The sequence below is a fragment of the Miniopterus schreibersii genome (assembly GCF_964146895.1).
Source record: "Miniopterus schreibersii genome assembly, chromosome: 9".
Lineage (NCBI taxonomy): Eukaryota > Metazoa > Chordata > Mammalia > Chiroptera > Miniopteridae > Miniopterus > Miniopterus schreibersii.
In genome coordinates, this window is record NC_138118.1 from 4,618,443 (window position 1) to 4,644,697 (window position 26,255).

Below are 26,255 nucleotides of genomic sequence, written 5' to 3' on the forward strand. Positions count from 1 at the left end.
GATGGATAATTGAAAACTTGGAAAGGAAATAAATCCACTTAAATGTATTTCCCAAATTCAATATCCTTAGGTTAAACAACCATATACAGATTTTGAAAAGTTGCCCAAGGAGCAAATAATAATATTGGATGCCACTTTATTAAGTAAAATTGGGTGCACAGACTATAATCAAGTTTGAAGATAGTATCAACTGTTTAATATTAAATAGGGGAGTCATTACACAGACTTCTAATTAACCACCAACATTTATTTTCCCTTCTCGCATAGATACTGGCGTTGAGCTATGCGCCTGGCCACCCGATCTCTCCTGTGGCCGTGTGAGTTCCAGCCAATGCGGTGTTTCATATAGATGTGAGATTTCAGGGGAGTGGCCTTAAAAGAAGTGGGACAGCACCTCTCGTTCTTTTCTCTGTGCTTCTGCCTTGAATTTGGATAGAATATCTGAGGCTTAAACTGCATTTGGGATCACAAGGCGAATACTAAATGCTGAGGGTGGTAAAGCCAAATGATGAGAGAAAGAAGCCTGACTCTTCCACTGTAAGAGCCTTTGGAGTATCACTTCCATCTTCTTTAATGGGCAATAGAAAGAAAGCTCTATCTTTTATTTATTTTTATTTATTGTTTATAGTTTTCTTTTAAAAAAATGTTTTGATTTTATTTACTCTAGAGAGAGAGGAAGGGAGAGGAAGAGGGAGAGAGAAACACTGATCGGCTGCCTCCTGCATGCCCCCTACTGGGGGCTGAACCTGCAACCCAGGCGTGCACCCTGACGGGGAATCAAACAGGCAACCTTTTGGTGCACAGACGATGCCCAACCAACTGAGCCACACCAGCCAGGGCAGGAAAGCTCTATCTTGTTCATTGCTGTCTCTCACTCAGAGCTGAACCTAATTCAAACTAATACCACATCTGGTACTATATTTAAAAATAGGGTGCTATGCGAGACAGAACCTAAGAAGTTTATGGAATTGCCTGCCATAGGCACTAGGCCCTGAAGCCTAGGATAGCACAGGCTCCGAAAGCTGGGGTCTCTGTTATTTGTAGCAAAATATTAGGTCATCCTATCGACGGCTGTTCCTCGGAAGGCCAACCAGGCGCCAGCTGACTTTTAAATTAGGAAATACTCAGAAGCTGACATGCGCTGGCTCCTTCTGCTGTGTAAGCAAGGTCTTCTAAAGAGTAATGAACCCAGTCTAGAACCAGCCTGCCTGCAGGCTGAGATAAAAGTAACAGCAGTTTGCAGTGGAGGGGTTTTCTGCTTGTATTGGCAATCTGAATTGATGGAGAAACTCCAATTTATGTGCTTTAAAAGGAAAAAAAAGAATGTGTCCTAAATTAAAGCACAGTAATTACAAGCCACAGATGCCAAGAGGGAGCCTGGGAAGGAAGCAAAGCTGTAGCCTAAGGTGTCTTTTATAACCTTCAGGTACCAATAAAGCTGAAAGGAATGGGGTGAGGGGGAGAATTGTAAGAAATGGGCTTCCCATCATTAGGACTTGTTATATTAGTATTTATCCTACATCCTGTGATCTCCAGCAGAGCTCTGTCATCTACTATGTAACTATGGATGATAAACAGCTTAAGATGAAATAAGTAAGTGAAAGGAAAAACCAACAACAAAGGACTTGTCTACATTGGGAAAGGTCATGTTTAGGATCCTGCCATCCAAACAAGGGCCATTCTTTCTCAGGGCCTGAGGCTGAAAGGGAATAGCGCATATCCATTGGGAGGGGCAGAAGACAGAGGTAAGGAAGTAAAGGAACAGAGCAGGGAAGCTTAAAATGACACCAACACCAGATACTCACACGTGGTGACTTGCACAGAGACCTGTCTTTAAAAAAAAATAGAAGACTACAGCATTTCTGAGGGAATTATGTTGCCAAGGAAACCACAAGCGTGGCCTGCGTAAGTCGCTGCCCACTCCGTGACTAAAGCGGTTTTAGGGCCCGTATCTGTCTCAGCAGGAGTCAGCTCTGAAAGCAGGGGACCCACACGAAGGGGGCAATCTGAATGCCCTCTCAGATACGGCCACTGAGGACGATGGACTAGGAGGGACCACTCAGAGAGTGAAACCATGGGTCACCGAGGACATGGGGAAGGATACCCTTTGCTCTGCTGCTTAGCAAGATTTGAAAATTGCTATGGACCAGTGATGGCTGAATGATTCTCATGCTTTCATTTTCAAAAGAAGAGTGTGCACGGCAGTTAACAGGTCTCCAGACCACAGAGAACCACATCTAGACCTAACACAGGGGGCTGTGCATCACTGAAAGATGCGGATTTGAGCCAGACACGGTGACTCATGAGATTCTGGGCTGGTCTCATTTGAAGAATCGAAAAATGTTCTCTTTATGGGAAGAAAGGCAGAAATGGATATTTCTGTGCAGCAATGCAGAGACACACTGCAGGTTTTCCCCACTGTTTTCAATGTCTTTTTAGTAATAAACTCCCTTCCTTCTAGTTGGGCATGTGGCTGTCAGGAACAGTTGCGTTTCCCAGCCTCCACTGCAACCAGGAGTAGCCCCGTGACTAAGCTCTGGTTGACAGGATGTATGCAGTGTTCTGAGCAGGGCTTTCTATTTGGGGTCAGAAAAATGATCTAAAATTAGATTGCAATGATGGTTACACATCTCTGTGAAGATACTAAAAACCACTTGACTTCTATACTTTAAATGGTGAATTTTGTGCTATGTGAATTATAGCTCAATAAATAGTTAAAAACACACACCAAAAGAAGTCATCTGAATGCTTAGTTAAAATGCATATATGTCTGGGCCCTACCTCAGACCTACTGAATCAAATTTTTACTAAGGATGCCACTTAGCACCATTTGTAAAAAGGAGCCCTAGAAAATCCTTACAAGTGTGAGGGTGCAGGAGCTTGTTCAGAATGTATTATCTTAGCAAACACACAGAGCTCCACCTATCAGTCACTGAATCAATGGTTCACTCTTGCACCAGCCTGGCCAGTAGTGGGGTTACTTCTACTTCTGAGTTTCTACAAAGCGGGCACCAGCTCCCGGCTCCTCTCTGCCTGCCTACTCTGAATTCTACCCTGAAGCCAGGCTGCCATTTCTGTTCCTTTTGATCTTTCTCAAACGTGCTTTCCAGGTATAGCATTAATGACATACATTCTAAGAGCTATTCTCTCTTTACAGTCTACAAATTCTTCCCTCTGAAATATTAAACCTAAAACCATGGATATATATATTCAACAGTCACTCAGTTTGTTCACTAGCCATGGGTAATAGAAAAAGAAATTCTGAAGGTATTAGAGGGATTTGTCTTACTGGAGATGTTCTGAGGCATCCAGGACTTCCTGGTAGGAATTTCCCACGGCCCACCACTGGCAGGGAACATCCTGACTAAAGTTTCATCTTTGCACGGTTTGATCCAGGAAGGGTCTGAGAAGGCAGAGGAGGTCTGTCTTTCAACCTCAGGCCTTTTGTGAGACAGAGCTGGAGTTTTCGGTGGATACAGATCAGGTTCACTAGAGGAGGTGCCTCAGCCTCTTCTGCACTCATTATGTTTAACCGCAGGGAAGGGGGATCAGAACCAGATACTGGAGAGCTTCAGGGGTGTTTCAATGGAAAAAGCATGAAAATGATAAAAATTTTAGGGCCAGACTCTGAATACATCTGACTTGAACAACTCGGAAGGTCTCTGTCCTAAATCCTCACGCCCTCCTTCCAGCTCTGTACTGAAAAGGACTCGGAATTTCACTATCGGAGATTCATCCTTTTAGGGTCTCGAAGGCCAGAGACCTACAAATTCAATTTCTATAAAGTTTCCTTGGGGAGTAGATAATAATTCTTAATTATTTGAAGGAGAGCTGGTTGCTGAGCTGGGCAAGTAGGACCTACCCACTCCCCCATCCCCCAAGCCCCCGCCAAAAAAATTAATAAAAAATAAGTGAGAATTTAGCAAAGGCTCTATCTGATTCGCTACTGGATGAACCAGACTGAAAAAAAACTGCTTAATTTTAAGTCTGTGATCTTTAAAAACTCAACAGTGGAAGAAAAAAAAAACACAGGCACACACACAAAGAGCTGACTTGCTAGTTCAAAGGGAGCAGTTTACGTGGAAATAATCGGCCACCTAAAGGAAAAACCAAACAATCCGACAATGAAATAAGCAGTAAGAGACGAGAATGACTACAGGCACTGGGTTCCACTTGGGCTTGGTTCTGCACATATTGTTATTTGAATTTTCAGCAATTTAAAATAATCGGCACCCTGACATCACGTCCCCTCCATTTCGGCTGAGGAGAATCAGAAATACAACAGAAACACCAACTTCCTTAGAAAACAGCAACCAGCACCTTCTCTGGTTTATAAAGAATCGCCCTGAAAGATCTTCCCAGATCTCTGTATCCAGCCGTCCTTTTCGCCCATCTGGATTATCACCAATAACGGGGTGGCCCTCCTGCTGGCCGTGTCTCCATTCCTGGCTGAGGGGCAGAGTTGGCTGGTGCAAGCAGAGTCTGCGGATGCCCTCCTGCTGAGCCCGCATCCCCCCACTGCCCGCCAATGACTCACCCGGCAGGAGGACCCGGGTCAGACACGGGATTCCAACAGGGAGTTTTGGGGACCTCAGCCCGCCAGCACTGTCCCAGCCCCGAGACAGCCTGGCGGCTATTCCCAGGCAATCTTTGTCCCCTCTCGTCCTCTGTGCCAGGCCTACTCTTCTTTCACTGCTGAGCCTTCAGAAGTGTCCTGCCCAATACTTGCAAACGTCTAATTCTGTCTTGACCTCTGCCCTTTAGAGCAGCCAGACTGAAGCATTGCTCATGAGGGAGAAAAGTACACATTGTTTCTGTTGATAATGCAAGATGAAGTGAACTAGATGGAATAAGCTGTAGAAATATTTATGTTCCACAAGTAATAACTCACACATCACACACTGGCACCAGACAGACCAGTCATCACACTTTTACAATTTGGCCCAATTTTTTTTTCCAACTTTAGAGCCTCTTAGATATGGAAGGTAGTTCCTCAAAGAGGCGCACAGAGAAATCACATTTAATTATCATCTCTGTAGGGTTACCTGTATTATTTCTGCATTCAGAACATTATGTTCTTTCAGTCCAGAGTTTGTAGAGCAGGAAAATTAATACAAGGAGACAAGAAGGCAGCAAGTGTGGGAATAAACAGCCACAGGGTAAGGCGATTGTTGCAAGTCAAAGTTTTTATAACATCATGATTTGTTTTAAAAAAACAACTTACACTTCTGTCTTAAATCTGTATACAGTGGTGCCTCGGTTTTCGAATGTGATCTGTTCCGGAAGACGGTTCGAGCTCTGAAATGTTCAAAAACCGAGGGATCCACAGCCGACAACTGGGCCTCAGGACCTTGCCCTCAGCGGAAGCAGCAGGGCATGTTCGACTTCCAAGGCGAGTTCCAAAACCAAAGCATTTACTCTGGGTTTACGGTGTTCATAACCCGAAATGTTCACCAACAGAGGCGTTCAAAAACTGAGGTACCACTGTACTCCCAATGCAAGCCAGTCCTAGGAGCCAGAAAAAGGTAGTGGCATATAGAATATCGCAATAAATCTCATGGTAATTAGCCAAAACCATAGCTCTTGAAAAACTTTACTTCTTGGGGGTATAAAAGGTCTTTGGAATTGGGGACTGCATAATGAATACTTCCTTTCTGATGAGGTTAATGTATTCACTGTCGTTGCACAATTCCCTTCCTCTGCTTTGCCCTTTTCTCTTATGCACATAATTGGAAAACAAACTAAAACCACCAGAAGTTCTTTGGGAATCGGACTGAAATAGAAACGTGCCCTTCCTTGTTAATGTTCTGGTAATGGAGAGACAAGGCTCTAAAATGTATTTTCTTTTGAAGTGGAGAAAAAATTTAGATAGAATAGCAAATACTGATGTAAATATTTTCATGGGCGTGCAGTTGTTTTGTTACAATCAAATCCTATTTCAAAAACTAATAATTGAGCCCGGCCGGGCGTGGCTCAGCGGTTGAGCGTTGACCTAGGATCCAGGCGATCAGGGTTCGATTCCCAGTCAGGGCACATGCCCGGTTGCAGGCTCGATCAGTGACTCTCTCATCATTGGTGTTTCTATCTCTCTCCCTCTCCTGTCCTCTCTCTGAAATCAATAAACATATATTAAAAAACAAACAAACAACTAATAATTGAGAGTTTCTAGGTTAACTCACTACAATTAAGGGAGGGCCAACCCCCTGTAGCCAGAAAAGGGGGGGAAGTCCAGCCAGGGTAAAAGAGTGAAAACATAAGAAAAAATTGATATGAACAAAAAAATTAATTGACGGGATCATAAGCAATAAAAGAAAAGTGAGTTCCAATGATTACATACTATTGGCCAATCAGCATCAAATACACTATTAACAACTTACAGGGATCTCTGAGCTGTGATTTCCTCATTTCTTGTTTTAAAATTTAAAAAATGGCTAGTCAGTTGGTCAGAAAAAGTGACTCTTGCCATTAACACTAAATCAGTATTTCAAAGAAAGGCATCCTGCACAAAATACACTCAATATATGAATGCGTTTGTTTTTGCTGGAACGAAACCTTCTGAGAGCCAGCTTTTCTCTGACTTGTTTCCTATTCCAGCATGAACAATATTACCAGGTTTCAGTAAATACACAGTAAATGAACCGACTTGAACCCTGGCTCTGCTACTCCTTAGTCATATACATACTCTGCACTCAGAGAACAAATCTGATCCAATAAACAATGATCTTATCTTCAAGACCCTAAGAAGTTACGCCTGCCAGATACGAAAATGGAAGCTTAGCCCCGATTTCGACAGGATCAGCTGTTCTAGGCCAGCACTATCAGTATCGCCTACTCAATATTTTTTGGGAAGGAGAGGCGTGTCGCAGAAACTGACACTCTAGGTGGGGGAAAAATCCCTCTGGCCTTTCGTACATGTAACTATTAACTGCATTCAGTGAGACTAAAAGGCTCTACACTGGTGAGCTTAGATGTGTAACCGGAAAGGGGTGGGCTGTTTTTTAAACCATTAACCCCATTCCTATCACACTCAGGAGGCCGACTCCAAATGCCCTCCTTTCTCCTGCCACCTCAACCTGGATTGGCACTTTCTTGAGAGCCGCTATCTCCCACTGTGTTCCTTATAACTCCCTTCCCAACAAGAATATGTGTTTTTATTGATTTCAGAGAGAGGAAGGGAGAGGGAAGGAGAGACAGAAACATCAGTAATGAGAGAGTCATTGATCGGCTGCCTCCTGCACGTCCCCTGCTGGGGATCGAGCCCTAAACCTGGGCATGTGCCCTGACAGGGAATTGAACCATGACCTCCTGGTGCATAGGTGGATGCTCAACCACTGAGCCACGCTGGCCGGGCATCTCCTGTTCTCTTTTTAAATAAAAACAACAGGGTTAATAAAAATGCCAAACTTAAAACAATATAGAAATTTAAAAATCTTTCTACTCTCCCAAGACAATGGCCCCTGGCAGGATCAGAGAGCTTAATACCAGGTAAGCAGTTAATACATACAATTAATTATTTTATCACTTTTTGACTATTAAAGTTAATAAAGTGTTAACAAAAGGAATTGCAGTAGGGCGGTGAGGAAAGGTTAAAGAGCTCAAAGGTCCTTTGCTGAAGAAACATCCTAAATTAATAATCTCTCTTCTTCTGTTTATTCCCAGAAAAGAACAAGGTAGAAAAATTATTCCTGCTTAAATACCTGATCACGAGTTAGCGTGACAGAGGAGAACCGAGGCCTTTCCTGGGATTAGAGGGGAGCAGGCATGGGGACAAAACTCCACACGGGTGCGAAACAGCCCAAATGCTTCGAGTGGTGGAGAGGTTGGTGAGAGGCTCTGGATGAGCACCGGGTTTGAAATCTGGGATCTGCCCTGGGAGGGGCTGACTCTGGGTGAGTTAAAGACGCAAGATGAACTGGAAAGACGGTCAGCGTTTAGCATCCCTGGGGCCGGGCCCGGGTTTAACAGGTCGTGCTGTGCAAAGTCACAAAGCAGGTTCTACTGCCTTTTAATAGATGAACAAAGTCAGACAAATTATTAAAGTGATCGGTTGACTTAAATGGAGCCACGATCCAAAATCAAGTGTGCACAATCCAGAGCTTATTTGTTTTTTAGACAAAGTCAATATTTCTTTCCACAATACTAATATTTCTTAAGATGCTCTCCTTGGAACATCCGCAACTTACTTTGAAGTTTCCGGCATTGACAGCATGAACTTGTGTGGCTGTGTGTGTTTCCAGTCCCAGCCCAGAGGAAGCCTGCGCAGTAATCGGGAAGCCACGTGCCAGAGGCAACAGCAGCCTATCGGACCCCACGGTGGCTACTCCAGGCTTTCCGCGCTCTCTGCCTCTAATCAACTCACCGAATGCCAGATTTGGTTTTCTTTGCTGAAATTAGTAGTTTGTTCATCAGCAAAATTGTTAGATAATAAATATTAGGAAAGATCTCAGTGGTGAAATTAAAGATCTTAAGTATATGTAGTTTGGCAAAACATCTTTTCAAGACACCTGCAGCCTTATAAGATGGTGTGAGACCCCAGTGGGACCTGTGACCTAAGCCTTGGAGAAGGTTCTAGAGTCTGGGTCACTTAGTGATCCCATGCCGGGCACCAACTGAGTGTAGCTGAATCCTGGCTTCTAGAGCAACGCTATGGCTGCCCGAAGAGAGCATGTGATTCAAGGCAGAGCCAGTCAGGGAGCTTGGACTTCCCTGAGCTTACAGAAGCATTTGCATCCACAGTGTCCTGCCAACCTGCAGTAATCGCTCATTTAATAAAATCTACAGGTGCACCAGACCTTGCGTCTGACTTTCTCTCACTGCTCCAAGACGGCAAGGCTATTTGAAAGTAGCTATTTCTTACTTGTCTCACTTATCAGTGGCTGGTGTTCTTTCCAAAAGAATCTAAAACAATGTGCATGTGAACTGGCTGAGGTCGATCTATAATTCTGTTCCTCAGGTCATGTGTGGCAGAACCACCTGCAGTGTAGAATTCTTCAATGTTTCAGCAGCCTGCATTTTAAAGTCCTGGGGGGGGGGCTGGGAACCTGAGCTGTAAGGAGTTGCACTGGTGACGTTTATACACTCTGAGGACTCGGCTAATGAAGGCAAACCAAGGAAGCATCCAGACCATCTGTGGCGGCTTTTCTCAGCGGCGGATCAGCAACCCAAGAGAGAGGACATACGTGCTAGACTGCTGGGTCTGAAAACCGAAGTCGGTAAAGTAAATAGCAATCTATAAAGCCCTCATCTCCTATCACCTCCGTGCCATAAATTTGTGGTTATAGCTATTTGCTTACCCATCCAAATGGAAATAGATCAAAACGGGCCTTAGAGATCCAGCAAGCTCATCCATGGCCAAGGATACCCCACTGTCATTCAGATGGGTAGGAATTATCAATGGCTTTCTAACTGACTGTTGCAGTCCATTTTCTATGACAACAATAACAACTGCTGGCCGAAAGCCCATCATATTAAATATATCTTTGGAGGAAAACCAGTTGGGCTATTGGGCTGCTTTTTCTCACATCAATAAGACATCTTGTCTGACTTTCATCCACTCATCAAATATTTATCAAGAGCCCTTTTAAACTTCAGTAGTTTTGACTTGCAATAAATACCATGAGCGATTACAGAAGCAGAGGTCCAGGTCAGGACTTCTGTCTCCGAGTTGTCACTCATCATCACATCATGATGCAGAGGGAGAGACGCCCTGGCACAGGAGTCAGGGGTCCTGAGTTCAGGAGCTGGCTACAAACTCAGGGACACATCAGTAAAACTCCTGCAGCTTCTATTTCTTCTTTAAGACAACAGGGAATGATAACATGCTTGTCTTCCCTGTTTTTCAGAATTTACTAATTCATTCATAAATATTTATTCACCATCTACTATATTCCAGGGATTTTTTTTCTAGGGCCTTGGGAAATAGAGTAGAAAATAAGACATACTGTAAGACGACTGCTCTCAAGTAGGCTTATTCTAACAATTAAAAAAAAAGTATAAATATAATGACATATAGGCTTATTTTACACAAGCAGAATATGTGAATATCAACAGCTATATATTTTAGAGGCAAATATATGTGCATATATATTTTTTAAAATTTAAACCAAAGCCTTCTTTAAGGATGCACTGTATTTGTTTAGCTTTCACACTGCATGGTTTGAGATGAGAAAGCAATAACCTAATGAAAGATATATTGATCAACACAACAGACCTAGCACTTTAACAAAAGGTATCTCCATATTTCATTCATGATAAAAAATATATCTTCTGCCAGTATGTATTCCTCAGTCTAGAAAACATGCTAGGTTTATGCTACAACACTCTTTTACATATAGTAAAATTTATCATTAATAGAATCTTCCTTTTCATTCATCTTTTCATTACTTAAGAACCAAAATACCAAAATACGTGTAGGCAGTCTCTGAGATGGTTCCAATAACCTGTCTCCTTGGTAATCCCTTCCTTTAAGTGTGAGCTGGATTTAGCGAATCCCTTCTTACAAATTGTATGTAACTGAACTGGTGGGATATCATTTACATGATTGCTTTTTTTTTTTCCAGAGAGAGGAAGGGAGGGAGAGGGAGAGATAGAAACATCAACTATGAGAGAGTCATTAATTGGCTGCCTCCTACACATCTCTGACTGGGGATCGAGCCCACAACCTGGGCATGTGCCCTGACTGGGGATTGAACAGCGATCTCCAGGATCCTAGGTCAATGCTCAACCACTGAGCCATGCCGGCCGGGCTACAAGACTGAATTCTAAGAAAACTTCAGCTTACATCTTGGAAACTCTCTCTTGCTAATGGCCTTCCTTTCCCCTCTCCTTCCCTTTTCTCCCTTTCTCCTCCCTCCCCAGCCCCACGTGAAAGAAAATGAAGCACCCCCTCCAGACAATAGCCAGCACCAACTGTCAATCAGGCGCTTGGAAGCAGACCCTCCAGACCAGTCTAGGCTTCAGATGGTGTAACCACACCCAACAGCTTGTGTGTGACATCATGAGAGACCCTCCTGAGTCAGCAAAACCCAGCTATGCCGTCCTGAATTTCTCATCTAGAGTAACTGTGAGATAATGCTTGCTGTCTAAAGCTACTAAGTTTGGGGGGTAATTTGTTACACAGCAATAGGTGACTAATACAAAATCCAGGGACTCTTGAGGTTCGTAGTATGAGATTCAGAATCTCACGTTTTATACTTCAAATATTTGAACTGGACTAGAAGAACATGGTGATATCATTTTAACACCTTTAACAAAGAAACAAACTTGCCGCTCTCTTTAACTCAATGGGATATGGCTGTTTTTTTGGCCTGAGATCTACTGCGTCCACTGAATCAAATATAAATACTTCATAACCAAACGTCACTGAAACTCTATTTTTAGCAATGTATTAGTTCACATAAAAAAATGGCAGTCTTACCTCCGAAGTAGTACTTCTCGCCAGTTTTAACTTGAAGAGGGCTATTAGTTCGAACTGCTGATGCCTCATCTCCATCGATGGTGAGAATAGCAAAATTTTCCTTGGCCAGGAAACGAACCTCGTGCCACTGCCCATCGTTCAACCCGGACCCTGTTAAGTACAAAATACAAGTAAATTTATTTCCTGAAGATGGTTCTGTTTAAAACAATGTTTAATATCGACAAAGTCAGAACTTCACAAGTAAAAATTAATATATTTCCATCTAGGAAAATTCAGTGCTACTTACAATTGATATCTCATGTTTCTTGAAGATCATAAGTGGTTATTTCTCCATTGAACCAAATGAGGACTACTATAACCCAATCTGCAGAGATAATATTAATGTGCCACTGGGGTGCCTGGGAAAGTGAGTGGAGTAAATAAAGCTCTTTGGAAGGTAATGGTGAACCGTTTTAATTTAATAACCTAATTTCTGGTTAGCTTTACTAGACTCTACACTCTCGTATAAGAAAATGGATTTATGACTTTTGTCTAATCTCTCTTTTTTATGAACTTTTTTTGCATTGTTATTTTTTTCTCAATAAGCATATCTGGAGAGTATAGTTGATAGAAATTAAGTTACTAAAAATAAATGTATAAGTATGAACAGTTATTTGTGCTAATTAACCGCCAATAAGCAAGGGAAACAATACCGGGATTATCTGATCATTTACCAATAAGGTATCTTTATAATGAAGGTTATGTTTAAACAAATAAAAAATAAAAAAATACATCAACACCTCCTACCCTTGACAATCACATTTCACTGTTGCCTAGGACAAAGGTCTTGGGAAACAAAAATTCTATCAATCTCTCTGTTACACAGCATCAGTAGTGTTTACTCAAATACTTCCTTCTCAAGTAGGTGACTTTTGGGTTCTCCCACAGAATTGATCCACAGAAGACTGTATCTTTACCATAACATTTTGCTCTAAACTACAAAACTGGGTTCACTGTTGATTAACCAAAAAAGTGCTTGGTTTTGATTCTGGCTTCAGGTTTTGCCTTTACAACACGATGAACCCCACTTTGAAATGCAGTTTGGGGCCAGGAGCCCAAGGAAATCAATCTTACAAATGTCCATTCCCCAAATTGAATCCTAAATAATCACACATCCAGAGGAGGTCACTTGTAAGATATCTTTAGCTGACAGAGTGGCCTGTTCTAAACGGTAGACCAGAAAGTCTTTCTAAAAATGGCTGTGAAAATAGTTTCTTCACAAAATTAATTTATGAATGAAGGTCATCAGCTTAATTGTTCATGGCAAAATGTCTATTCTGCCAATCAGATTAAAATAAAAAGGTTACTTTATTTTCTTCAAGAAACTTAATTATGAGAGACAGTGGACCACAGATAAAGGCAGCCTGTTGGTAGCAGCCACTGCTGCATCTGGGTTTGAACTGTGATTTCTATTCATTTTTGTTCCAATTATTATTTTGACCTTTCCACATTAATCATTGTCCAGAGGTGAGCCTCAGCCATCTGTGATAGGAATGGCCCCCAAATAATGAAGCCCATTCTTCAACAGGGGCAAGGATGATCTAACTGCTCAAAAGAAAATGTGCTGCTTCTTTTAATTTTTCTTCATCTGCATGTTATAAAAAAATAACTGCCTGGCCAGGCCAGGCATGGCTCAGTGGTTGAGCATTAACCTAGGATCCAGGAGATCGGGGTTTGATTCCCAGTCAGGGCACATGCCCGGGTTGCGGGCTCCATCCCCAGTCGAGGGTGTGCAGGAGGCAGCTGATCAAGGACTCTCTCATGATTGATGTTTCTCCCTCTCCCTCTCTTTGAAATCAATAAAGATGTATTAAAAAAAATAAAAAATAAAAAAAATAACAGCCTGAAGTCTCTCTAGAGAAGAATGTAATTTCAAGGTCTCTGTATATGTGAGTATTTATAGATGCACGGTTCTAAGCGCTCTATGATAGTCACTCTGCTAAGCACTTTCCTTGCATTTAGCTCACTTATAATTCACAGAAAATTAAAAAAAAAAAGTTTCCCAAATAAGTAGGTGAGAGAACTGAATCTAATACAATTTACGCATCTGTAGCTGATAAATAGCAGAACTTAGACTGGAACTCAGATATATCTGTCTGGTTGGTTCTAGAGGCTGAATTCTTACAAAAAACCAACAAACATAAACAATAAAAATACATGTTATATAACTTCTGTCTACCCACGATCAGAGTTCTCTTTTACCATGCACACACACACACACACACACATTTCCACTTGTCACCACCTCTGGACAGGAGTTCAGTCTCTGGGGATACCCTTGTCTTACAAAGCATGAAGGCTATGAATAAACTGAGGCACCATCGGCGCTGTCAGATGCTGGAACATCCCACATGTTACAGGTCTTTCAGTATTTCAGTATTTTCTTTTTAAAAAAAATAAGTTTTTTATTGATTTTAGAGAGAGAGGAAGGGAGAGGGAGAGAGAAACATCAATGATGAGTCATTGATCGGCTGCCTCCTGCTCGCCCCCTGCTGGGGATCGAGCTCACAACCCAGGCATGTGCCCTGACCGGGAATCTAAAAGGCTACCTGTTGGGTACATGGGATGATGCTTAACCAGTAAGCCACGATGGCCAGGGCTTTTAGCATTTTCTTACATTGGTGTTTTTCTCTTAAAATTATAATTGTAATTAGAATGGAAATTTTATACTACATGTTTGAGAAGCAAATTCTAGCATTGCCCGCCCCCTCCCCCAGGCACATTATAACTCTTTTCACATTATAACAAATGAATCAGTGAGCATCAGCATGTCCTCTGCTGCCAGTTTGTAGAGCCAAGACTCTAATCTAGGCCTTTGGACACTCAAACAGTAGTTTTCCCCACTATTCAGAACTCAGCTGTCAAATTTTATGAGAAAAAAGAGGGTGCAGTAGTTTCAGCATATTTTCCTTCTGTCCATGTCCATTCTCTCCAATGCAAACAACATTGTATGAAACACAGACCAAAATAAAAAATATATGAGGTCTCCTGCAGACTTGCTCCTAAATGTGTTTTCCCTTCATCACTTCCTAGACCATCTACCAATGGAAGAAGTGATACAGAATTAGTTTTGCTTCAGAGAAGCTATAAGGAATCTCCTTTTTAAAGCATTTAAAAAAATTAACATTACTTAATAACTTTTAATTCGTATGAAGCGAAACACTAACAACATTGAAGAGCTTTTGGAATTCAATACCATATGGAATTCACTCAGAATACCACAGCTGATCAAATCACTGATATAAGATATAAACTTAAAATAAATAGAAATGCATTTATTCAGGGGAAAAACTGTACCATCCCAAGATTTTTGTGTTTTTTTATTTAGAAATAACAAAGAACATAAATCACAAAGAACACATCACTAGACAGGACTTAAGCAGCATTTCTCGTTTGTGCTGAAAGAGGTATTTTTCCTCCACTCACTATTCTACAGCCAATGAATGTCCTGGGGCGGGGGGGAGACACCCACTGGGAATCCACACCTGGGGGTGCAGTGGGTTCCTGATGGCCGGGCATTGAAGCAGGACCAGCCCGATAAAGAAGGGTGCTGATTCTTGAACTTAAAAAGAGGCCCATGTCTCACATGCCTCAAATTTCCTGAGTGTCCACATGTGCCTGGCACCATTTACACACATTGCACATGACACTGTCCTGACTTTTCTCAACAGTGAGCAGCAAGGGAGCCGAGGACAGGAAACAGGGCGGTGGTTAAGAGGGCTGGTCCAGGAGCCAGGGGTCTGGGTTTGCTCCTGCCCTTGCCTACCGGGGGAGTTTCCTTAACCTCTCTATGCCTCAGGATTCTCTTCTCTAAAATGCAAAAAGCAGTATCCACGTTATAGATTTCTTATGAGGAATAGATGAATTAGTGCTTGTAATCATGTTAGAGCAGAACCTGGCAACTAGGAAGCAATATACCTGTATGTTAGGTAAAAAAATAAAGAAGCTTCAATACATTTCACTTTATAGAGGAGGAACCTGAGGCTTAAGTTGAGTACTTTTTCTTTGGGGGTTATTACCTCACAATTACAAATATGGGTGTGTTTGTTATAAACAGACTTCTAAGTCAGACAGCAGTGAAATAAATCTTAACAAGGTGGACATCATGAATACCCCACATTTGAGACAACTGGAAAAAAAATGTGTCCTGATGTTATGCTAATGGCACTTGAAGCTGAGAAAAATGTGTCCGGTGACAGCATTACACATGGAAAAAAATTCCTGTATTCAAACAACTTGAGGTGAAGACAATTTGTTTTGCAAAATTGTGCCATCTGTCACGCAAGGTTAAGACAAGGACACCAGTGTTAAAGCTGCATTGAAAGAAACAAGAACAAAATCATTTCCAACAGGTGAGAGTGGAAAATCAACTTTCTAAAGTCTCCATGCATCTAATTTTAAAAACACATAGTAAGTAAACATTATAGACATTTTCACCTATGGCACTAAAAGTTTATGTATGCAAGTTAGTCAAAAGGTGCTCTTGCCCTGGCCAGTAGCTCAGTGGTTAGAGTGTCAGCCCTCGGACTGAAGGGTCCTGGGTTCGATTCCTGCCAAGGGCACATTGGTTGCAGGCTCGATCCCTGGCTCTGCTTGCGTGACGTGCAGGAGGCAACCAATAGATGTGTCTCTCACATCGATGATTCTCTCTCCTTTCCACTTTCTCTGAAAAGCAATGGAAACAAAAATAACCTCAGGTGAGGATTAAAAAGGAAAAAAAGGTACTCTTAATTATCCTGCCAGGAAAACGGGGGACTGCCCTACACCGGGGGTGAATTCTGTTCAGGCACATATGGGACACGCTCCTATATCAGACTGAGCGAGATGAGAACAGGGGTGTTTGCCCTACACAGTCAGCCTCGGGTGCAGAACAGACCAACGGTCACATGCATGGACTCTAGGCTCAGGCCTATGGACACAAATCTCCTTTCACTCACCGAAGAGCTGGGCCTTCGGCAAGGCGGCCTCAGTTCCCTTCTCTGTGAAATGGGGATAACAGAAGTATCTGCTCCATAGTGCTGCTGTGAGGACTAAGGGCACAGACGTCGTCATTGGGACCAGTGCCTGGCACACAATTAGCACTCAAAGTATTAGCTGCTGTTTCTCACGCAGGGTGAGCCTAGCGCTCTACACATCGGCTTGAGCTGTTGAACTTAACTCTACAAGCATCAGCTGTTATGAAACTATTACAACGGTTCTCTTTATGAACACCTTCCTCCCCAATGTAAATCCAATAGTTCACGATCGGTGGTGAGGAATTTGAATATTTTGGGAGGTGGCCCCCAATTTATTTCCTGTTAATAACAGGGTCAACAATTTTTTAAAACCAATTTTGAGCAAAATGCATTTTCAAAACTAGATTATTTAAAACATGTGGTTCTGAATGTCTGTGTAATACTTCCAAAATTTAAATCCAATTTTAAGCAAGGATTTCTCACAGTGATTAACTTTGAGGAGCCTGATATAAACCATGGTATATATTTTCCAAACATTTTTGCTTTACAAAACATACACTGTTGCAACATTTTGATTTAAACTGAAAGATTATTTGATGTAACTTTATACCTCCAGTCCCTCATTAATTCCTAGTGATGAAAGCTTTTCAACTGTACATTACAAAAAGAAACCAGTATTTTCACAAAGACAGTTTTTAACCCAAAACCAACAATTTAAAAACCATAATATACCTTCTGGTCTTAATTTTTTTCATAAGATGACTAGGTTCTTTTATACTATGTTCTCTAACATGTCCCTAACTTATAATTCTTAGACAAGCCATTTTGAATGCAAATGTGAAATGTTAATGAGGCAGATTCTATCCAGGCTGTCTGTCTAATCACATTATTTTAAAAGTGAGACTCTTGAGGTGGTTGCTTTGATTGAACTGGAAGAAACAGATGTTACTCCTATTAGAGACAAGAAGAAAAGACGGTTTAATGAATATTGAAAGAAAGAAAGAATTTAAAACATAGTAGCAAACCAAGATGTAACATCTGTTTGAATATGTTTCAAATAAAATTACAGTGACTGGAGTTTTCAATCTTTTGCTCAACATTCAATCTTGAGAGAAAAACGCCCCAGGATACGAATCCGTCTTTAGACAGTTATGCTGTTCTCTGATATGGAATGATCTATCTCATAAGTTATCAGTTATCTATTTATGCAATAAAAAAGAAGAGGAAGTATACGTCTCTATATAAATATGCCACACACTATTTCTTTTTCATCTACATAAATTCCATATCATTAGGGAATTGATTCAGTTTAATCTCGCTCACGTCTACAGGTCAATACAAACCACCTTCTATGGCATATGACCAATTACAATCAGACAGAACATGTAATAAGGTTCTTGGGCAGGCACAAAATGCTTCTATTTTTTTAAGCTGAAGGAACTGCCAAATGCTTTCCTGTACAGGTACAGACAGGATGTCACCTTGGGACGTGTCTTTTCTGAAAGAGCCATGAGAATGGAAATGCATTAGGCAAATGCACTGGGGAGAGCACACTGCTTGGCATTTTTCATGAGTTGTTAGAAATGACCCCTTCAACTACTTAGTATGTAGGATCTTAGGGATGGACAGACTCTTCTGAGAAAGAAAGGGCTTAGGTTAATAGATTTTATTACACTGTCTGCACATTAGAGCCATTTGGAAGAACTTTTAAAGTTCTACACCGAAACCTCCACGTTATTCCCAAGGAAATGAAAGATCTAAATAAATGGAGATCTATGCCTTGCAACCCTGGTCAGAATCCCAATATTGGTCTTTGTAGGAAAAGAAATATACGATTTTACAGTGTATAAAGAAGTATGAAAACACCTTAAATATTTAAAAAAACAAAACAAAATTAAAGATGATTTAAAGACTTGCAATAAAGCCATAATAAGCCACAAAGAGATCAGACATAGATCCACACATATGTGGTCCATTATTTTTTGATGAAGGCACTAAGACAATTACAATTTAAAAAGATAAGGGTTTTGTTTTGTTTTTTGTATGTTTTTTTAAGTAGAGTGGGAACAGCTGAATAAATTTAGGGGAAAAATTTATCTCGATTTCTACCTGACACAATACATGAAAGTTAATTCTAGATGGATTTTAGGCCCAAACACAAAAGCCCTACTATAATCCTTCTGAAAGATAAAAAGAATATATTCAGGACTCAGGGGTTACCAGAGATTTCCTAGGTCATCAAAATCACCTGATAAACTTGGCTTCCCCAAAATGAAGTACTCCTGTTTATGCATGGGCATGGTTCGGAAAACTCAAGGCAAGGCGGAGGGGAGAAGGAAACAAGCACACATATTTGATAACAGAACATACTAAAATATACTAAAAGCTCTTAAAAATCAAGAATTGAAAGACAAAACTGGGGAAAAGCCACATCAAGAATAGAGATTTTTAATTGCCCATAATCACATGAAAAACTGCTTGACATCCTTCGTCGTCATGGGAACTGAAACCACAATGACATACAATTTTGTGCCCCCTTTAGTAGCTAAAACTCCAAAGGATTGGCTAGGATCTAGGTCAGTGCAAACTCCAGGACACTGCTGGTGGGGTGGCATTTTGTACAACCACCTTAGAAAACTGGCCGTTTTTTAAAAATAAAATCAAACATATATTAATCCTATAGCCCAATTCCCCTCCTAAATATTTACCCACCAAAATAAAGATATATGTTGCAAAAATGCTCCTACAGGAATGCTTCTGCAGCTTTATTCATAAAAGGCCTCAAATGGAAATAACACGTCCATACCTGTACAGCCAAACAAGGGAATGTCCTTAAGCAATAAAAAAATGAACTAGTCGTACAAACAACACTGTTTCGCAGGAAAGAATGTAGAGCCAAATTATAACCTACTGAATGGATCCTTCTACGTGAAATTCCAGAACAGGCAAAACTAATCTAATTGTGAAAGAAATCAGGACAGTGATTGCCTATGGGGGAGGGTGCAGGTCCAAATGGACTGTAAGTTGGCACAAGGAAACTTTCCGAGTTAATGAAAATGTTCTATATCTTGATTGGAGTTTGGCTGTGTGAGTGTTTTTTTGTTTTTTTTAAGGACAGTTTATTGACTTTTAGTGAGAGAGGAAGGGAGAGGGAAAGAGTAAAACATCACTTGGCTGCCTCCTGCACGCCCCCCAAGGTACTGAGCTGCAGTCCAGGCATGTGGCCTTGACTGGGAATTGAACCGGCAGCCTCTCGGTGCACAGGATGGTGGTCAATCAACTGAGCCACACTGGCCAGGGCGTAAGTGAACATCATTATCAAAATCCATGAACTGCATTTCTGAGATCTGTGTATTTCACCTAAAGTTCATCCTCACTTGCTGATTGACTCTCTGCGAATTCACCTACTTGCTAAATTGCATTTGTAACCCAAGATCGATACCTGGGGTGCTTTCTTGGTCATTCGTGGACTGTGCATGCAGACTGGTGACAATGTGAATTGTCTGTGGCATAGGTTCCCAGCTGAAATTAAAAAAGGGCAACGTTCTGCCTTCTTGTTCCAACTCTCATAAACAAGCGTTCTTTTCACTTTATATTCGGTGCCATGTTTTTGGGTTTTTTGTTGATTTTACCATTTAAAGTGGGCTCCGTGCTCCTGAGTGCAAGAAGGCGGTGACGTGTCTTACAAAGAGAAACTAGGTGTGTTAGGTGAGCTTCTTTCGGGTGCACATTTTAATGCTGTTAGCTGTTAGTTAGTTGGGTGTTAGTGAATCAATTTATGTATTAAACAAGGTAATTTTAAACAGAAACACACATAAAACAAGGTCATGGACTGATTGGTTGATGCAAATGCTGTGACCAGAGGATTGCAGGGACTGAACCCTGTATCTCCTGCGGGAGCAATGGTTTGGTGCTCACTAGGCAGTGTCTGCAGTGACTGCATAGAGCACAACTGCCATACACGGAGTGGATTCAGGGAGACGACAGTGAAAGCAGAGAGGCCTACTGGGGGGCTCTTTCAGGGAGGGGGGGACGATGGGGGCCGGGGCCAGGCAGCACTGGAGGAAAGGGCTCAGACCTGTCATATGCTTCGTAGGTGCCACTGAGAGGTCTGACTCATTAACTGGTTATCAAAGATTTGAGAAAGGGAAAGACAGACAAACCGTGGAGTGGAAATCAATGTTATTTAACTAGCGAGAGGCTGGGGCAGGGAGTCAGTGTTGGGTATGTCCAGTAGGCATCTACGCAGAGATGTTGGGCAGACTGTTGTGTATTTGTGTGGAGTTCAAGGAAGAAGTCAGGTCTAGGCATGGAAATTTGATGGCATGAGCATAGCTCATAGGGCTAGATAAGGCTGCCCTGAGAGAGAATTGAGAGGGGAGGGGAGGGGAGAGCTTCTGAGATATCAAGCAGAACAAGGGCAGGAAGTGGACATTCGATTTGGAAATGCCGTATGGAGATCTACGGTGAGTGGAGTGGGGTGAGGAGACTGTGGTAGGTGGGAAATGCAAAGACTGAGGATGTACAATCCTCAGGGGAAATAATCCTGAGTATAGTCTATACCGAAAATCTGAAGAAAACCATGAATTCCAGACTAAGAAAGATCCTGATTCAAAATTTATGTACAATTTCAGGGGTTTAGCTCTTTGTTCCGGTTGAGGACCCTGCTTTATATAATCCATAATCTTTTAATTGCACCACCTGACTTCACTGGGCAATGAGAATATTACCAAGTTATTCATGCTTTTTTGGAGTCATTACTTTTTTTTATATTCTATTTTTTAAAATATTTAATGGCTTATAGGTTACATTTTCTGTTCCTTAATTTAAAAAAAATATGCTAGTTAATTGGTTTACATATTTATTATTATTGTTTATAGTCACTGTTTGGTTTCTGTTTTAAATAAAAAAGTTGTTGATGTGAAATTATTATTATACCATTTTGGGAAAATAAGTTGTCATTATTATTAATATTACAATTTAGTTTTTAAGTTGAATCTAAGTCACATTGAGTCCTTTATCTTTGTTTCACATATGCCTCAGAAAAATTGTGACATCTTACAATTTTCTCTAAAGGCACAAAATCAATCATGTTGATAGGGAACTAACACTGTCCAAATGGCAAGGACATTCCAATCAATTCCTCTTTCTCCGAGGGCACACCTATGCGGAACGCTGTAGAGCATGTGGGAGTAAGTATGATTGCTGGTCTCAAGAAGTTTGCCTTGGGTGGTGGGCACATGTTGCACTAAACAGATCTTGAATCATACAAACTCATACCTGAAACCTATATGATCCTATGAACCAATGCCACCCCAATAAATGTATTAATAAAACAAGAAGTTTCCCTTATTGTGCTATCTAATGGGATTTAAATATTTTAACATACATTTTTATAATTCCCATGAAACATTTCCCTATATTTCATGAACTGAAGTTATATGGGACAGGGGAAAAAAAAAACTTTAAAAAATATACAGAGAAGGCAGAATGTAGATGAGATGATTGAGGTGGTTTTCGTATCCAACGGGGGGTCACCGACACATGGTAAAATCCCAAATTTGGGTGTTCGCTCCTTTTCCGCAGCCTGAAATATGCTGCTCACACTCTGCTGCTCCCCCACCTTCCTGGCTGCTGGAGAAGTGAGAACTGGGATGATTACAGAGGACACGGTCTCTTCCATGTCCCAAAAGCACACAGTGCCTCCTGCGCAAGCAGGGAAAAAGACTGCCCCGTGATACAGCGGCAGGTGAGTGTTCTTTCATTCTGCCACAGAAGTGATATAAAAAATATCACAGAGGAAGAGTAACAGAAATACTGTAAATGAAGATATTGGCAATTCATCTTAGGTTAATTCTTGAACCCATTTTTTCATTTTTCTCAATTTCAACAACAAATGAAAAGCTTAAAATGAACAACTGCCAGAATTTAAGGCTGGCTTTCTTTAAAACAGTATACGTCATGCAATTCCCTTTTTTCTTTTTTTAAAATATGTCTTTATTGATTTCAGAGAGAGGAAGGGAGAGGGGGAGAGAGAGACAAACATCAGTGATGAGCCATTGATCGGCTGCCTCCCGCACGCCCCCAACTGGGGATCGAGCCCGCAACCCGGGCCTGTGCCCTGACGGGGAATTGAACTTCGATCTCCTGGGTCTTAGGTTGATGCTCAACCGCTGAGCCACGCCGGCCCAGCCCCTTTCTCTTTGAAATATTGTTGAAAGCGGTCATTTCACATCAACCATCGAGGACTGTGAGTTTAAGCGGCTTTGGTTAAACAGAGGCTCTTCACACCAGTGTCCACAGAGGAGCCACAGCGAGAGGACAGTTTCCCAATAGGGAGGTTGCCCAGCCACTCAGGGGCTCAGACGTTCATGAGTTCAGAGGACAATCACGACTGGAGTCCTGGCCCAGAAGAGAGAGATTAAAATATTACGTGGAGGCTCAATCCTTCACGGTTTGAGTGTAAATCATTATTTTTAAATTGCATCATAAAATGCATAATTGAACCACAGTTTTTCACTTCAGACAGTTCTGAATTGCTGCCCTTTAACAGCACTGTTTTCACGCCTGCCACGGAATAATTTGGTCCTTTGAGCACGGCAGTGCCTGGGTAAGCATCTAGGCGACAGACACCGGCGGACTCCGTCTCCGCCCTCCACAAGCGGCTGCTCTCCCGCAAACCTCTACGACGTTCCCTGCCCCGTGAGTCCCGGTGTGAGGGCAGCTCCTGCGGGTTTCCTCCAGCTGTGAGCACTGATCCCCGAAGGGCGCGCCTCCACATATGTGTGAACCGTTTCTTCTTCCATCTTCAGTTCAACAACAATCCATTTTGGTTGTCAACTGTCCTTTGGCAGTTTTTCTCATTTGTGGTGGCAAAATGGAACTGGAAAAAATGCTGCAGGTAACATTTATATGACTGAAGTTTCATATATATTTAGGTTATAAATTATTCTGTTGATCTCCTCTTGTGGGATGTAACCTGAATGTGATACGTATTGGTCAAGATTAAAATTTACAGCTACTGTTTTAAAAGTTATTATTTTATCATAGCATAGAATTTGAAAACCACTTATTGCCCAGCCAGCATGGCTCAGTGGTTGCTCTTCGACCAGTGAACCAGGAGATCAAGGTTTGATTCCTGGTTAGGCACATGCAGGGTTGCGGGCTCAATCCCCAGCAAGGGGCGTGCAGGAGGCGGCCAATCAGTGACTCTCTCATCACTGATGTTTCTCTCTCTCTTTCTCCCCCCTTCCTCTCTCTGAAATCAGTAAAGACATATTTAAACAAAACAAAAGCATGTATTTACTTTTTTAGTATGGCTTCATGGATTGGTATTATATACATTAAGTTGTGTGTGTGTGTGCGAGCACGCGCACGCACACGCACATGCACAGATACGTGAATTCACCACACGGCCCATAAGATAGAAGTATAGTGTTAGAATCTGAATAGCATGGACACTAATATTACCTGAGAAAATCACTTTACCTCTCTGGCCCAGAAATTCTTACCACTAAAATAATCATTCATACCTGCTGATTACAAGATTCTTCTCAACTCTAGACACTTAAAATAAGACTGAAATACATTCATGTGCTGCAGAGGGGAACAGAAAACCACTGACAATGTATCGATTTCATAAAGTCACGTAGAGCACATTAGCTGAAGTTGATGACTTTGGTCTGTGAATCTGTACTTGCCCTGTGGGTGACTCTCCACATTAAACACAGTGGTCACGCATACCCGAAGTAGATGAAAGGGACTTCGCCTGAGATGAAAAGAGATGAATCACACTGAAACTAGAGACAGTCATTTAAATTCTCTACTTTAGTGGGCAGGAGATGGTAGCTTCATGGAAACTTGGGAGTATATGGATGGCAGACCAACCAGGGAGGTGAAGCCAGTGCCACCGAAAAAGACAAAACACAACAACCCAAAACTATGATCTGAAAGGAGATTCTTTGCCATTTCTGTGAATTAATGTAAGTAGTCAAGTCCCAGAAAGTACTGAGAAATTGAAGACAGAGGTGCGGTTTTGGGCAACAGCATTTGTCCCTCTCAATAAAGTGAGTACTGCAATAAGGCAAGTGCTAATATTTTTGCTGGTGGAGGGGTTTGCATGTAATTAGTAAAATAAATGCAACATCTGTGTAGCGCAATGAAGCAAAGAGCCAAAAAAACAACAAGGTATGTCTGTATATCAATAAAAGTTAAAAATAAATCAAGGTAAGACTCCATATAATACGGAACCTCACTGAAATATCTTAGCCATGCAGAAAATATTGAAGTCACTGTTATCTTAAGGCCACAAGATATGTACTGAAGCCAACAAAAACTTACGAAGTATACACACAGTCATACAATATTAGAGCAACAGAAATTTAGAAAAAGTGATAGATACCAATACCATTAATTTAACATGAAGTGTCATACATAAGAAAATAGAAGATATTATTGGGGGACTATGTTAAGGTAGGGAAAGACATCAACAAAATTCTGAGGGGGCCCTGGCCAGTTTGACTCAGCGGTTAGAGCGTCAGCCTGTGGACTGAAAGGTCTCGGGTTCAATTTCAGTCAAGGGCACGTACCTGTCACAGGCTTGATCCCCAGCCCCGCGGGGTTCGTGTGGGAGGCACCCAATTGATGTTTCTCTCTCACATCGGTGTTTCCCTCCCTCTCTCTCCCAGCCACTCTCTCTGAAAGGTAATGGAAAAAATACCCTTGGGCAAGGATTAAAATATATATATATATATTCTGAGGGGACTTCAGGACCTTTTTAAGGGCTTTAAAGGTGAAGTTATTTTTAAATTACGTCTAATTTCTCTTCTAAACTTAAGGGCTTTCCTTTCCTTGATTAACTTACCAACCATGATTTCAACCCTTTCATGTATCACAGATAAAGGCAGTGCAAACTGTTTTAACTCGTAGAGCCAAAAACCTTAAAGAAACCCCTGCCCCAGCCCGCAAAAAAACCCTCTGACATAAAAATACTTACTTTCTTTTCTTTTTTCTCTCTAAATGGTATAAAACCTATCATCTTCTCTTTATTTAAATTTACTTTCTTAGGCTCTCTTGCCTTCCACTTGTCTTGAGCTCACCCTGTATGTACCTTAGACAGAAAGGTAGAACCAAGTGGCTTAAATATTACAACGTTCAGGTCTTGCTCACCACTGTCACAGTTCATGTAGTTGAAAGGTTGTCAGTCTCTTTTCTGATTTCAAATGTCTAAGAGAAAATAATTTCATTGGAAACCATGGCTCATAGTGCCCGTGATCCTCTGGGAGAGGCCACGGCCTTTGGTGGCTGGGGTTGTAAATTTGAAAGAGCTTACATCACTTGAGAAAGGAAACTCAAGTGGCTGGTAACTGATTTCTGTAGATTATACTCTTTACACATACTCTTTTTTTTTTTTAATATATCTATTGATTTCAGAGAGAGGAAGGGAGAGAGAGAGAGAAACACCAATGATGAGAGTCATTGATCGGCTGCCCCCTGCATGCCCCCTACTGGGGATTGAGCCCGAAATCTGGGCATGTTCCCCAACCGGGAATTGAACCTCGATCTCCTGGATCCTGGGTCAATGTTCAAACACTGAGCCACACGCGGCCGGGTTATACATACTCTTTATATGCTCTGTGTTTATATAATATATACTTACATGGAGCACACTGTATCCATATTATATGATATAAACATAGAATATACACTTAGGCTAATAGCTAAACTCAGTGTCCCCTTTGTATCTACTTGTCTTCCCCAAGTGTACTAAGTATTCACACACTGACAGATTCCCAGGTTAAAGCCACATTCTCTGAAAAACAAGGAGGGACAGAAGACAGAGTTCA

At 41.5% G+C, this 26,255-nt stretch overlaps 1 protein-coding gene across 1 annotated transcript in view; it reads right to left on the reverse strand.

The window, feature by feature from the left end:
* The window catches only part of CNTNAP2 (contactin associated protein 2), a 1,311,177-nt gene that overhangs the window by 543,680 nt on the left and 741,242 nt on the right, over positions 1-26,255 (reverse strand). The window contains exon 9 of the mRNA XM_081147555.1: positions 11,417-11,566. Within this exon, the coding sequence (XP_081003681.1) occupies positions 11,417-11,566 (150 nt within the window). The remainder of the gene's footprint in view (positions 1-11,416; positions 11,567-26,255) is intronic.